General features: G+C 39.3%; 3 protein-coding genes across 3 annotated transcripts in view; 1 reads left to right on the top strand and 2 right to left on the bottom strand.

Moving 5' to 3' along the window:
- slc17a9b (solute carrier family 17 member 9b) overlaps positions 1-4820 on the bottom strand; it is a 16077-nt gene extending 11257 nt beyond the window's left edge. Inside the window, exons 1-3 of the mRNA XM_014016778.1 lie at positions 4224-4820; positions 1963-2160; positions 1217-1356 (exon numbers count right to left, since the gene is read on the bottom strand). Of these exons, the coding sequence (XP_013872232.1) occupies positions 1217-1356; positions 1963-2160; positions 4224-4357 (472 nt within the window). The 5' untranslated portion in view covers positions 4358-4820. The remainder of the gene's footprint in view (positions 1-1216; positions 1357-1962; positions 2161-4223) is intronic.
- Positions 4821-6931: 2111 nt separating this feature from the next.
- Positions 6932-9801, bottom strand: LOC106523372 (glucose-induced degradation protein 8 homolog; the record flags this gene model as incomplete). The annotated part of the gene is given in 5 exon segments (XM_014016772.1): positions 6932-7946; positions 8630-8827; positions 8964-9160; positions 9271-9402; positions 9774-9801. Coding segments are annotated over 5 exon segments (729 nt in total), but the record flags the coding sequence as incomplete, so codon positions are not given.
- Positions 9802-10955: 1154 nt separating this feature from the next.
- asb14b (ankyrin repeat and SOCS box containing 14b) lies at positions 10956-14512 on the top strand. Its single transcript, XM_014016762.1, has 10 exons — positions 10956-11268; positions 11673-11829; positions 11922-11974; positions 12065-12196; positions 12286-12444; positions 12569-12814; positions 13051-13219; positions 13300-13834; positions 13940-14093; positions 14222-14512. Exons 2-10 carry the CDS (start codon positions 11705-11707, stop codon positions 14395-14397), a joined length of 1749 nt encoding a protein of 582 aa, XP_013872216.1. The 5' UTR covers positions 10956-11268; positions 11673-11704; the 3' UTR covers positions 14398-14512.
- The last annotated feature ends 348 nt before the right edge of the window (positions 14513-14860 follow it).

Genomic DNA, 14860 nt, shown 5'->3' with positions numbered 1-14860 from the left:
GGCTAACAGGCTAAGCTGAAGTTCTTCTTCCATAAAGCAGCTCTGTTGTCCTCCATCCATGTTTTCAGTTGTAGACTGAATCATTTCTACCTTCTCCTCTCTGTCAACGCTCTCTGGTTTCATGTAAAAGAGCCAATCATCAGAAATTGTCCAAGATTAACCTTCAGGGTGGATATAGCTCGTTAGCAGCCTCGCACCGAGGACCTATCCATGTCATTATTTACCCAGAATGCTTTGCGTGTAAATAAAATGGCTCTGTCCACGTAATATATTTTTAAACTTTTAGTTTAAAAATTATAAAACTAAACAGCCTACAGTATATTTAGTCTTTATTTTACAGTTAAAATATATGTTTATCAAATAAAGTCTAATGTTACAACTAATCATGGCTCCCTTTAAAACAGTTTTATTTTCTGTGTTGCTACAACAAATTCTGAGTTTATACAGACTAAAAAAGGGAAAATAGCATCTGTTTTACACGTCTCCTTGCCAACATATTAAAAAGAAATGAACTGCCCTGAGCAATGAGGTATACTGAGCAAACTAATGATGCTTGTGCACACATTCATACATGTCACATGGTTACCTTGTAGAGACCTTGTAAAGATCATCAAGATCTATTTGATCTATCTTTGTATGAAGTGCGCACAGTAATTACTGTATTTTTACCAGTATAGAGTTGTGAATTTAATGCTGTGAAACTGAAGAACTAAAGAGTTACAAATACACCTCTTTAAATCAAACCACTTGAAGCTTTTCCAATACTTGTTCTGCCTGCGGCCAAAGGCAATCATGCTTTTGCCCATGTCTGTCTGTGTTGTCTGTAGCATTAACATTGGATTTTAATAAAACTTACAGAGAGAAATCACTTCATGCACATTTAAAAAAAAACACCATTCAAAATACTTACCATAGCAAATTGATTTAAGAAAACAAAATATGGCTATAAATCTGCCAATTTTACAGACAGTGATAAGCWTACAGATTATTTGTTTTATTCTACCTTCAGCATATGCCAGCATGWTGACATAAGCTGTCTAAAATGTAATGATAGAAGCATAAAAAGTTTTTTTTACATTGTTGTGTCACAATTAACAGCCTTTAGTTAAAACTGGTTTTACCAGACGAAACAATCATCAAATAATTTGCATTTTTCATCTCGCTCACGTAGTCTGAACAGATGACTCAACTAAAACACGTTCGGCCAACTCCTCACCTTGCAGCAGGCCCATGAGGAAGCGAGCCACCGTCATGGAGACTATGGGCTGGGAGCAGAGGTGGGCCAGGACCGGGGTGAAGGCTGTCATTGACCCCCAGGCAGCTGCAGACAGCAGGAGGACCTTCTCACCTCCCACACTAGAGAAACACAGAGATAGCGAGGGACAAGCAGGCAGACTTGAAACACGAATAACTCGACGTGCTGCATTTTCTTGTGGTGAACACATGACGTTTTTATTTTTCCAGGCAAACAAGTAATTAAATAAATAGACATGTCTTGACCTAGATTTTATGATGCATACACTGTATTTATGTTTAACATGTTACTGCGAGTTTGCATGAGAGCTCGCTCCTAAAACGGGTGTTAAACTTCAAGGGAACTTGTTAAGATTAAATAAAAAGGAGAAACAACTACTTCATAAAGTTTTAAGGTCCCAAATATGTGGAGCAATATGATGTTTAGGTAACATCTCTACATTGAGTAACTCTTGACACTGAAGACAGTTAATCTCTTAAATCACGCTGTTTGCTCATAGTCGGGATGATAAGACAAAGAAAACCTTCAGCTTTTCACAGCCTTATCTCTCCAGATTAAGCAAACACTGCTGTGCTCGTCTGCGTCACAGCCACAGGGTGGCTCCGTCGCTGACGTTTCTGTGTAAATAACACGCTGCGCTAACGGCCAGCAGGACGCTCACGCCGGTCTTTTCCAAATCCACCCAAAGGGGACGTCCCGTGGCTCACCGGTCACTGACGTAGCCTCCGAACACCTGGGTGAAGCAGTATCCCCAGAAGAAGCTGCCCAGCACCATGCCAGACTCCCTCTTGCTCCAGTTGAACTTCTCCGCCATGCTGATGGCACAGATGGGCATCGCCACACGGGCGCAGTACAGGAGGCATGTCCCGAGCAACAGCACCACCGTCCATAGCCTTGCCACGGGTCTGCACAAAATGGAGAAAATTTATATATATAAAAAGGTGTGTTTTGGTGGAAAGCACCCTCTCCTAACAAAAGCAAGCAAGACTGGACTTAATGTAAAAAAATAAATAAATAAAAAAACTCATGGATCCTATAATCATTTTAAACAWCTAGACTTAACCAAACATTATTTTTTCCAGTGAGGCTATGTTTTTAAAGTGCACACCACTTTACTAACGCCTGGTCAAAACGTGTGTTGAGACAAAACGTGACTGAGTGTATTTGGACATCTATATGTGGTGAAGACAACTTGCTGAAGTTCAAACTGAGTGTCAGAACGGAGGAGAAAAAAGGGAACTTTGAATGTGTTACGGTTGATGGTGCCAGATAGACAGGTCTGAGCATTAAAAAAGTATTCATTGGAGATTTTTTATACACAACCACCTCTGGAGTTTTCAAAGACTCATCAAACGTTCTTCCAATCTCTTACTGCCCAATTGTAGTGGAACTGTGTAGCTGACAGCAGCGTTATCTCCGTGTGGTTTTCGGCCCCTGTAGCCCACCTGTTTCAAGGTTCAATGATGTGCGATCAGAGATGGTATGTAGCACATGTTGGTCGTCACCAGTGGTTGTTTTGAGCTGCTGTTGTCTTACCATCATCTCAAAAACCCAGTCAGCCCATTCTCCTCTGACATTATTAAAGCATTTCTGTCAAAACAATTGCTGCACATTTTCTCTGGACATTAGAGATGGTTGTGGTTAAAAATCCCAGAAGATCAGCAGCTTCTGAAATTCTCTGAGCAGGCTGTCTGGTACCAACCATACCATGTTCAGAGTCCCATAAATTCCCATTTCTGCCCCTCATTCTGATAGTTTGAACTTTAGCAAGTCGTTTACACCAATACACATTTAGTTACTGCCTTGTGATTGGCTGATTAGCCATTTATGTTAACAAGCAAGTACCCAGGTGGACCTAATGAATGATAAAATGGTAAATGGGTGGCTGTAGTAGAGTGGTTAAGGGAGTTGTCCTGTTATCATAAAGTCGCTGGTTTGATCCCCCGTACCAGCCGTCTCAGTCGTTGTGTCCTTGGGCAAGACACTTCACCCACCTTGCCTACTGATGGTGGTCAGAGGACGCCGGTGGCGCCGATGCATGGCAGCCCCACCTGTCAGTCTGCCCCAGGGCAGCTGTGGCTACAATGTAGCTTACCACCATCAGCGTGTGAATGTCTGTAGTGTAAAGTGCTTTGGGGTCTGGAGGGACTTGATAAAGCATTTTATAAGTTCAGACCATTTACCAAATCTTTTATGAGAACAACCCATATACTCAGCTCTATTGCTCATCCCACAACTGCATGTTCCTTACTAATGTGGCACCGTTTGATGGGAAAATTAACAGGCTTTCCAATGGACAACAAAGAAATAATGTCATAAAAGCAAAACAAATCCTAACTTTTTAGGCTAAGTATATTGTAATTTAAAGTAAAACGCAACTTATCAGCTGGACTTTCTTGCACAAAATATATGTAACGTGTAGTAAATCATCTACTTTCAGAACACATATATAAACAGAATAATTAAAACCAAAACCTACAAGTATTTGCACCATTATATTATATTATATTATATTATATGTTATATGTATGTATGCATGTATGTATGCATGCATGTATTAAAAATTAAAAGCACTGTTTGACATTTTCTTTAAACACTCAACTTAGTAAATTTAAAAAAATGAAAAGAAGGAACTAAGGGTTTTCAATAGCCAGTTGTTTTCTGTTGAATATTAAAAGCGAAGCTTACAAACAAAAAGGGGTAGAGTACAGGGGGAAGTGTAAACAAATTGTGCAATATTAATTAAAACATGTTATTTTGGGCTATTTCCTATAAAAATAGCTGGCTCAACTTTTGTTTATATGCATAAATGTATCACCCCACTACTTAGATAATAAATGTACAGCCTTGTTAGTAATAGCTATAGAAAAAGAGCTGCTTTAAAAGCCACTGAACCAGCAGGCAGAGTTACTATGAAGTGACGTGGACCAGAGCTCACAGCTGAGCTGATGGAGTTGAAACACGTTACCTGGACCAGTGCGTGTGGCTTTCAGGCCACTTCTTCTGACAGCCTGGGACTCCGGTCTTGTCGGGCGGGTGGTTCTCCTTGTGACAGACCAAATCCGGACCGCAGTTCTTGGCATATTTTTGAATAACTGCCATTCAAGGTGAGGTGACGGTAGAGTCTGTACAGCTCCCGCTAAGTACGACTTCCTCTTTCTCTCTCTTTCTTTTTGGTCTGTTGGCGAGGGGATAAAGTCAGCGTTTAAAGGCTGGAAAGACTCAACGAAGGCGCAGGATGTCGATATTCTCACTGAAGTCCGTGGAGGAGGGAGAGTCTCTGTTGTTCCTGATGCCCTGAGAGAAACAATCCACGTGTCAGTTTTTCTACCCAGCCTCCTCCTCCTCCTCCTCCTCCAAAACATAGCAGGCAGTTTTTCTTCTGGTCGGTAGGGGGCGTTTAATCAGGAAGTGATAGCTTCAGCTGCATTTTTAGCCAAAGTGTGTGTGTTTCCTGGCTGCTGTAGGGCCTGCCGCCTGTCCCAACATGACTGTGCAATAAAAATATAAAGGAGTAAAGTGGTGTAATGATGTCTGTCAGTCTGTCTTGTCCGGAGAAGAGCAGCTGATGTGGCAGGTTTTTTTTTTTTTTTTTGTCCAGAGGGCAAAAATATGCGCAGAGCCAGGTGAGGCTCATCTGCCTCAGGCTGGAGAACTCCAACCAAACTGTCATTTTCTTCAATATTCTCTAAAAGTCACGAGTCATGCCTTATCTGACATGATGGTAATCTTTTAAAATAGCCTTGACTGATACTGTTTTAAGCTTTCCAAGCTTTTCTTAGAATTTTGGCTTCTTTTTCAATCATTTTTATTAAAGTATACCAATCAGGCACCACCAAAGGGTGGGTCATGGGGGGCAATAAGATCTTTTTAAATAGTTCCATGACATGGCCACAAAGAATACAAATCTTTTGAACAACTCTTTAAAATGAACCATGAGAACTAAGTTGCAGGCAGATGGAGGACTGTTCTTTTCCCTCCCAGATGCAGATACACAGGTTCATTCTTTGTTTTCACACAGAGATGAAGAAAAATAAAGTGGAGTAGAGATGGGATATGCGACTCTTTGACATAAATCTTTTTTGTAATTTATGATCCTACCAATTTATTCAAGGTACCCATGATGTAAAACTTTTTCTCATGTCATTGAGTCAAAGCATTAGAAGTGACGAAGTAGTCCAATTAGAAAATGCATTCAATTGTATTTTTCAATGTGGTTTTTTTTTATAATTTTGATAAGTGAATCTTAGTTTTAACTCATTTTCTGTGGATAAGTTTATAGCAGAGTTCCTATGTTTGGTGCCTTTTGAACACAACTACACTTGACATACTCTATGAATAAATGTAGACACAGCTGATGAATAAAATTATTTTTACCCTCTTTGAAGCATAGATCCTCAATCTGGTTCTGTCAACACAACCATGGATCTTATTGACCAAACATAATCAACTTCTGTCCTGGCAAAAGTCTTTAGATTAACCTGCTTTCATTAAACAGCACTGTCTTGAGATTTAATAAAGGGTTTATGTAATTTTAGTTGTTTTGTAACATGTAGATTTGTCTAAAGGCCCTATGGTCACCTTATCACATTTTATTTATGTGGGCTTACATGGAAGCTAAAATAAAAGCCCTAAAATGAATTGTTTACCAACTTCAAAAGTACATCCACAAAATTTAACAGAATTTTAGTGAAGGTGTAACATATCATCTTAAGAATACACAGTAGGGTTGGGCATAATCTTATCGTGTGCAATTAATCGTCAGAAAAACATTAATCAATTACTTTTTGGCACTTGATGCTTAATACGATTAATGCCACCAGGCAGACTGACTGGAGATTACTCCGGTCATTCTGCTCGGTGTTCCTCTCTGCTTCAAACATGATGAATGTTTTTTTTTTAAAAGTTCTGTAATTTATTTATCTATCGACACAATTTAAAATATGATGTATAGCCTGAAATCTGCAATTTTGACACAATTTGGAACAATTTTTTACAAAGAGCAAATCTTTCCAACTAAATTGGTCATGTGACTAGGACATAAGGGTGTCCAGGGACTCCAGGGGATTAACCGTCAAATTAATCGTTATCGAATAAATACCACAATTAATCGTGATTAATTTTTTTGCCAATATTGCTCAACCCTAATACACAGGCTTCCTGCTTTCATTTAACAGGAGATAGTAAAAATAGATTCTTATAGCTAACTTCACACTTTTTAAAGGCCCTATAACATTTTAGACAACTTACGAATTTTGTTTTATGACTAACAAACTCTTATGTTATAAATTTGATATAATTGTAGCATTGCAGTATGTATAGGTCCAAAAGAGGCTTCCATTTGATTTTTGTAATTCCATCTTCAGTGTGGACATAAGTTGTCTAAAACACTAGTGTGACGGGGCCTTAAAGCAGGCTAGAAGTCTGTGGTTGAAAGGCTGAGTCAGAACAGGGAAAGGCAGTAATCAGGCTTCAAGCACTGATTATTATTTGAGCAAAGAACAGGTGTAATGGGCATACTTTTTAGTCTAATGAAAAACTCTGACCAAAATGAATTTAATCAGTCTGCTCTAATTACATGACATTTTTTTATTTTTATTATTCGGATCTGAAGTGATCTTTTACTTCCAAGCAACAAACGTTCAGTTTAAGAACACTTGATCTCATGTGGCAGGCTTGGTTTAAAAGTTCACTTTTATTGCAAAATAATAAACTAGCAAATCAGAGCACGTAAAAATTTTGCCTACAAATGTAAATAATCCAACAAGTGCTTCCATGTCCATCGCTTTAGCCATTCACATCTTTAAACATAATCTCTCAAGCTAGTCACAGTATGCTGTAAAACACCTAGCACTCCAGTAATCTTACTATCACACATCATTTGCTGTTTTAACCTTTAAGTTTGAAAAGTTGTACTTTTTTGTTGTCATCTTGATCAGCATCTAAAATGAATGTCTCAAACAATACTGCATCATATCTTAAACTGAACAGAGCAGTAGCCTAAAATGCCCCGAAATAACCCGTTTCTACTCATCCCATTAAAGTACCAGCTGAAATGCCACCAGTTGAAGCGTGTGTGATTTTACAAGTTTTCTTTTTAAGCAGTGCTCACTGAGCAAATGTTTCCCTGATCAAACCTCGTCTCCTCTCAGTGGTCACACACAGAATATATCAGCCTAATTTAGGCTTTATTCACATCCTCCTATGCCAACAACTTTCCCTGCCAGCAGACAGAAAAAACGAGCGTAACTGAACCATACTAGCCTTACATAAACAAATATGTAAATCACAATACCAAAAGAAGTAATCTGCATATTATTTTAGTGAGAGAAGAAGCTTTAAAATGCAATCAATCCAGTTTGTCCACTCATTCCGAGTTATTAAAGGTATCAAAAAAGCAACCCTTACAAAAAAGAAAAGGTTGAACTCTAAATGATCCAGCTTCATTGGTTATAAATAGATAAGTGAAATGTGTCCATTTGTTGGTAATGCAGTGGTRGGTTTTCAGACTGAGTCCTTATTTTGGGTCTTCGATGGTTCCCTTGCTGAGATCGGTCATTTTGGGATACTTCACTTTCTTTTGGTCGAGTTCGTTTTGAGCCCACAGCAATAGCTTCAGGAGCTTGGCCAGCTTCGGTGTAGATTCTCTGTTTTCATAGTCAAGCACACACTGATTCACTTCACTCCATACCTAAAAAAAAAATAAAAAAAGTGTCTTATGTCTTATTGTTTTTACAAAAATCTGACGATTTCTTTTCTTAGACAATGAAACACCTTCCTTTAGAACTACGCTGAACAATAAACTGTTTTAAAGGCTAAGTAATATTCTTGCATAATAAATGGTAAAAAGTGATTTGAAAAAAAAGAGGGTTACAATTCCTTCCCGAATAGTTCAAATGTCCTTATGCAAGCACAGCACAAGAACAATACACTTAATATAATAAATTAAAACTCAACTGAACATTGAGATCATATTTGCAAGAAAGATAAGTTTAAAACAAAAACATTACTGGGGGCACACGTTGTGTCAGAAAGAATATGAGAGACAGGAAGATCAAGTTTGCTGATTTTTAAATACAATTAATATAAATAAATAAAGTAGAAATTGCATGTATTGAGACAATAATCTCAAGTGGCAGGATATGTCTGCCTTAAGATAATAAGATAATGTTTTTATACACGTGCCACATGATGCATCGGCTTTAACAGAGAAGTATCAGTAAAGATGGTTTTTATGTTGATTTTACATGACAATCCTGCTGTATCTAGTAAAGGCATGTCACTAATCTTATTTTTCATAACAAAACATGAAACTGATACTGTGGACAGAATCAAAATAAATGTATAAATGTGCTGAATGTGAGCCGGTTTTACCTTTTGTCTCTGCATCATATTGAGCAGGTCTCCAAAGGGGGACTCTTCAGGGTTGTCAAATGCCAGCAGGGCCAACGTCCTCTCCATCTCGGTCAGGCATTCTCGGCTCTCCTCCCCCTGCTCTGCTAACTGAGACTGTGCGAATTCAAGCGCAGCTTCCGTCTCTCTCAAACGAATCAGTTCAATAAGATGCTGCTGCTACAAAATACAAAATGACAAAACAAAACAAAAAAAATGTATGAAATTGGGGGCAGATGCGAGAAGCAAGACTTGCAGAGACAAACAAAAAAACCAGGGAATGGTGAGTTAAACCGTGCGSTTCGTTTAGCCGTACCTGCAGGTGAAAGTAAAGGTAACGGTTTGTATCCAGCAGTTCTGGGTGGAGACTGTTGATTAGAGCGATGGCGTCCTGGATTTGTCCCTTCAATATTAACTCTCTGATTTTAATTCTTTCATCTAAAGAGTCCAAATCAACACTAGGCTCTATTCCAGATTCCATCCTGAACTTTTCCGCTGCCTCCTTGAATCCCTCTGTTAAACAGAGAAGGCTGTAAGTTCATCCTCATACCACAAAAATTTGCACAAACCTAGGCTTATCAGCTCTGAACACGACAACAAACGTAGAGAAATTGTTAGTTTACCTGTAACCAGATAATTCATAATGAGCCTGTTCATATCAGCTCTCTGAATGTGGACATTGTTGAGTTTATCCATCCACTCTTCCCTTGTTATGTCCTCTGGCTTCTCTGCAAAACTCATTATGATTATGCTTCCTGTAAGAAAGGACGGGTTAGGAAGTTACAGGAATGACACGGACACACTTTACAATACTGAATATATAGTGCAACAAGAATAAAACACTTATTGTACTGTTTTTCTTTAGTCTAACAAATATACGGCACCGGAAGCTCTACGTAAAATATTTTGGGCCTTCCATCAAAACGACAACACTRAAGCCTGACTGCCTTCAAACACGAATCAAAACACAGAAAATTTCCGCTTAAATACACATTTATCTTTGGGTAAATATGACCGGACAAAGCCGCAGCACGTTTAGTTTTCCCTTGCTCATACTATTCTCCAACCTCATGTCAAAATGACTGCTACATTAATCACAACACCCGAAATATTTCTCGCTTCTTACCAGTAGTAGCTAACTCGCTAAAGGCCGCCTCTTCTTCTTTTCACTTGTACAGAAGCAACAGCGCCTCCTCGAGTCACGCAAGCTTCAAACTCACTGCCGCCCCCTACAGTAAGCTTTAATATGACACCGTAGACTCCGGCCAAAACTGCAGAGAAAATACTCCCACCCCCAAACATCAAGCAGCTCATCGGAACTCACATCCTCAGCCGGGGTCTGAGCGCCAAACTCTGTAATTCATGTMAATAAATTTACTTCCTAATTGCAGTCTGTCTTTRTGTGAGTCTCTCCAGGTTGAATTCTCAGTGGAGTTCTGGCTGAGCAGCACGACMAAGTACTGTTTGACTCATTGCCTATCATTTGGATAAAACCGAGTAAGTGTTTTGTTATTTGACCAGTATCAGAATTTCAAATTTGTGACAAATTCAGTTTTCATCTGGCACTTTGTTAGGTGTTTCTTACAGTTATGTTGCTTTATTTCCGATCCAATTATTTGTCTCACTGTTTTTTATTTAACAGCTGGATGGAAGTGCACTGATGAACCCCAGAACATGTACGCTTGACCTCTTTATAAGACCAGTGAGAGGAAGGGCACTCTTTCTACTACTGGCCACTCAACCAATTTTGTCATTTCCATGCTGCTGCCCACCAGCGAGCGCCCACAGCACTGGGTGAAGCGTGGCGTGGCCATGCTCTGCCTGCTGGATGAYTGAGATCGGACAACACTCAAGCACTTCATACTACCCCGTGTTTTACTGTTATTATTCCTTTCATTTTAGTGTGAAGCAATCAAAAGATAAATGTGATGTTTTGACAAAAGGAGCATTTATGCTACAAATTRTTTTTCTTCCTCTATTAGTTACTTTCCACAAATTGATGCTGTTTTGTTCTCAAATGTAAAAAAAAAAAAAACTTTTCACAGTCAACTCAGATCAAAAATATTTTCAATGCACTGTGAAATTTCAAATAAATCAAGTTAATTGTTCAGTGYAGTTGAACAATGTTTTTCTTAAACTATATTTGAATGAGAAACAAGAAAAATCAACAAAAATGTTTCAGTTCTACCAAAACCTTTCTGTGGCACACTTTTCAGTTTGTTGGCACATCTTTTTCTTGCCTCCATTTGTCTTGTGAGCTGAATACGACACTAAATTTACAGCACACAAGTTAATAAAATGCAGGAGCATTACAGGATGCAACATGTTTAAAAATGTAAAACTGCAACAACTCAAATCTATTACTATTACTAGTATTTATTTTTATTTTAAAATCTAATTCTAAAATGTGCACAATATATTTTTCCACAAATACTGTGTRGTTATGCGTGTGTTTTAGTGCTGCAGTGTTTAGTAGGTCAAGAGTTAGGTGCAAGTTGTGATCTGATATTTATGGTTGGGGGACTATAAATAACTGGGTCATGTGTTGATGTCCTGAGAAGCCCACCAGCTACATTGATGTGAACACTACTGAGGGAGGGAGCACAGCCAGTTCGATAAAGGTAAAAACTACAAATTTATATTTGTTTCATTTTAAAGCTTGAGTTACTGTTTTAAATCTCAATACTTTATTGTTGAACTTTGAAAGTCTTGTTGTCGTTCTGACATATCCTCTGCCACTTGCAGAATAAAGTGGTACAAATTCTCACCTTAGTGTATGGCATTAATCTTTGTTTTGTTTTAATAGTGGTCAAACTTAATGTGATTTATCCACATTTAGAGGTGGACATATCTCAGCACAATAGAATTGACTATAAATATCTTAAATATCATCGTGTTTTTTGCTAAAAGATTGACACCTGTTAGTTCTGGCTGAATAATCTTAATTCAGGACTGCATGTGATGTGAATATTTTCTTTTCCTAAAAAAAATAAAATTAACTTTTAAATATGTTTCCTTGGAGCAGCCCCTTGTGCACTGACTGTTTTGGACTAACAGATGAGCACGGAAACAGAAGTTGACTTTTATCAGTCGGAGGATGAACTGGATGAAGATGAAGCCACACAATACATAATTGAACAAAGTCTGATTCAGTATAGAAAACTCAAAGGGCTCAATCCAAGGTGGAAACTTGTCAAGCATGTATTAAGACATACGTTTCACTACAACACATGTATCTCTTTCAATGTTAATCCTTATTTGCACATATTTTTAGTGATCTGGAACCCAGCAAAGACCCTGATGAGATTTTYAAAGCCATCAGAGAGGGTAAGCTGTCCTTTTTAAACCTCTCAACTCATTCTGACAATCAAGCAGACTGTCGCAATTTCTGTTGTGACGTCCTGTGTCACAATTTAGGTGACGAGGTTGCACTCAGCTGGTTGACCGTGCAACTTGAGACTCTGTCCAGAGTTGATGAGCGAGGATGGATCCCCTTGCATGAGGCTGCGGTAAAAGATAACAAAAGTATCCTGGAGATGATCTTTTCAGGTGGGAATGCCCTCTGTTTTTGATTGTAGGAGCTCCTTTTTTTTGCAAGTCTCGCATGTTGATTGGCTCTTGTGTGTTTTGTGTTGCAGCATCGCCCCCAGGGGCAGCTCATTGTCGCACGCTGAAGGGTGAGACACCCCTCTTTCTAGCTGTAGTTTATGGATTTCGAGAGAATGCCACATTCATGTTACAGAACGGCTGCAACCCAGATATCCAAAATGATGAGCAGGATTCGCCATTAGTTGCAGGTATTATCCTTAAGTTTAGCCCAAACCCAAAAACTTTTTTGTGTTATTATTTCACAAGCACCTTAACATAAGATATTTTATTTCTGTATTTCTCTCTTTCGCTCTCTTGCTCTTTACCTCACAGCTATTCTGAACGACCAGTATGACCTGGCAACACTTTTGTTACGCTACAATGCTACAGTTGATCAAACAGGACCACTGAACAGGACAGCTCTGCATGAGTCCGCCTTCTTAGGTTTGGAAAACTTTGTGCGTTTAGTGTTGGAGTCGGGCGCCAACCCAAACGCACTTGACATCAAAAAGAAAACTCCACTGGCTTTGGCTGCACAGAACGGACATCTGAATGTGGTGGAGGTTCTGTTACAAAAAGGTAAATAAAGTCACGTTTTCATTGTATACATTACTGATTTGRTTAAGTCATTCAGATATTCACACAGACAAGATGTATTAATGTTCAGGTCCAGGATTTTTTATTTTACCTTGGTAATATCAGATATAACGCTAGGTCACATTCCAAGCCTCGACCAAAGAAAAACCGTATGCGGTACAGAAAGGAAAGTGTCGGGTACATGTAAATCCTAACAGAGCCTATGTATTATTTTCTAGGAGCCCATGTGTGGTTGGAATCAGAGTCCAATACTGTTTTGTTTGATGCAGCAGCATCAGGAAACCCTGACATCATCTCCTTGCTGCTGGACCACGGAGCAGATCCCAACCTCCCTCTTTACAGTGGTCACCTTCCAATTCACCGCGTGGCGTACCACGGACACAGACTGTGAGGAGCATCAAAGTTAACTTTCTTGCTTTTTAACCACAACCAAGTACTGCTGTAACATTAGGTCTGGTCTCTGACAGAGCACTGGAAGTCCTCATCCCAGTGACCGAGATGCAGGCCGTGAAGGAAAGTGGGATGAGTCCTCTCCATTCTGCAGCTGCTGGGGGACATGCTCAGTGCGTAGAGATTCTGCTCAAAGCTGGCTATGACCCAAACTTCATGCTGCACCCAAGGGTGCGCCGCGGTTACGACGAAGATCGCAGGTCTGCCCTCTTTTTTGCTGTGTCCAACAACGATCTTCACTGCACCCGCTTGCTGTTGGACGCGGGAGCAATGGTGAACCAGGACCCTATCAACTGTCTACAGGTGGCGCTCCGACAGGGCAACTATGAACTCATGAACATCTTGCTGAGATATGGAGCAAATGTCAACTACTACTCCCGGGTCAACTCCACCCACTTCCCCTCAGCTCTGCAGTATGCATTGAAAGACGAGGTCATGCTGAGAATGCTTCTGAACTACGGTTATGATGCCAAACGTTGCTTCGACTGTCCATTTGGAGACAGTTCCCATGACTGCGCTCCTTGGACATCCTCTGTCATCAAAGACATGGTGGTGAGACAACATTTACACAAATAAAATAGTTTGAAAAAAGGAAGCCTAAAACTTTTAAAAAGTTTTCTCTTTGACCCTCTAATGATCCCCCCCTTTTTTTTTTAGTTCTGTGAGGTGATAACAGTGTCTTGGCTGAAGCACTTATCTGCTCAGGTGGTGCTCATCATGCTCGACTACACGGACCATGTCTCCTTCTGTCCTAAACTTAAACAAACCTTGCAGGAGCAGAAACAATGGCCAGAAATCTGTCATATTCAAAGTAAGAACTTTGTAAATCCATCTTAAATGATGGATGGATTAAGGTCTCCTTTTCCCGCCTAAATGCGTCAGTAAAAGTGTATCTTTAAATGCACTCACTGCTTTTGTTGACATGTTTTTCCTTGTCAGGAAATGCACGAAGTCTGAAGCATCTGTGTCGGTTGCGGATAAGGGAACATCTCAGTCTTTTGCGGTTGAGAGCTCCAGTTTTCATCAACTTCCTTCCGCTTCCTCCCAGGTTGAAAGACTACCTACGCTTCAAGGAGTTTGATGTTTACAGCAGGGGGAGCATGGTCAACCTCTAATGGCAACACCTTTAAAGATGTTACTGATATCTGGGTTATGTAAGGACAGATAAGGTCCTCGTAATATTGTGTTATCCTTGTTGTTTTTTGTTTTTAAATGAYGTTTTCTGAAGTAGCTTGACTGGTGTTACTTTGTGATTTTGGGATAAAAGTTAAGGTGTATTTAAAGAGCTACAGTATAATGTCTTGTCCCAGATAGCAAAATATGAGTGAATGAAATATGGTTAGGCATGTTATTGAATTCATGTTGAAAGTATACAAAAAGTGGTCGGTGACTTGTTGAAACAATGTTAGATTCTCAACCATAACTGATACTATATCAGCATTGATTCAACATTGATAAGACAGACATTTCAATCATTAGAATTCCACCATGAAACAACATTGACATTTTTTCAACATTGGTTATTTGGCTAGAATTGGATGATTATTTGATGGTTGATTCACCATCAATCGCCAATAT

This window comes from Austrofundulus limnaeus, unplaced genomic scaffold (genome assembly GCF_001266775.1).
Source record: "Austrofundulus limnaeus strain Quisiro unplaced genomic scaffold, Austrofundulus_limnaeus-1.0 Scaffold3, whole genome shotgun sequence".
In the NCBI taxonomy this organism is placed as follows: Eukaryota; Metazoa; Chordata; class Actinopteri; order Cyprinodontiformes; family Rivulidae; genus Austrofundulus; species Austrofundulus limnaeus.
This window is presented reverse-complemented; position numbering and strand designations above follow the sequence as displayed.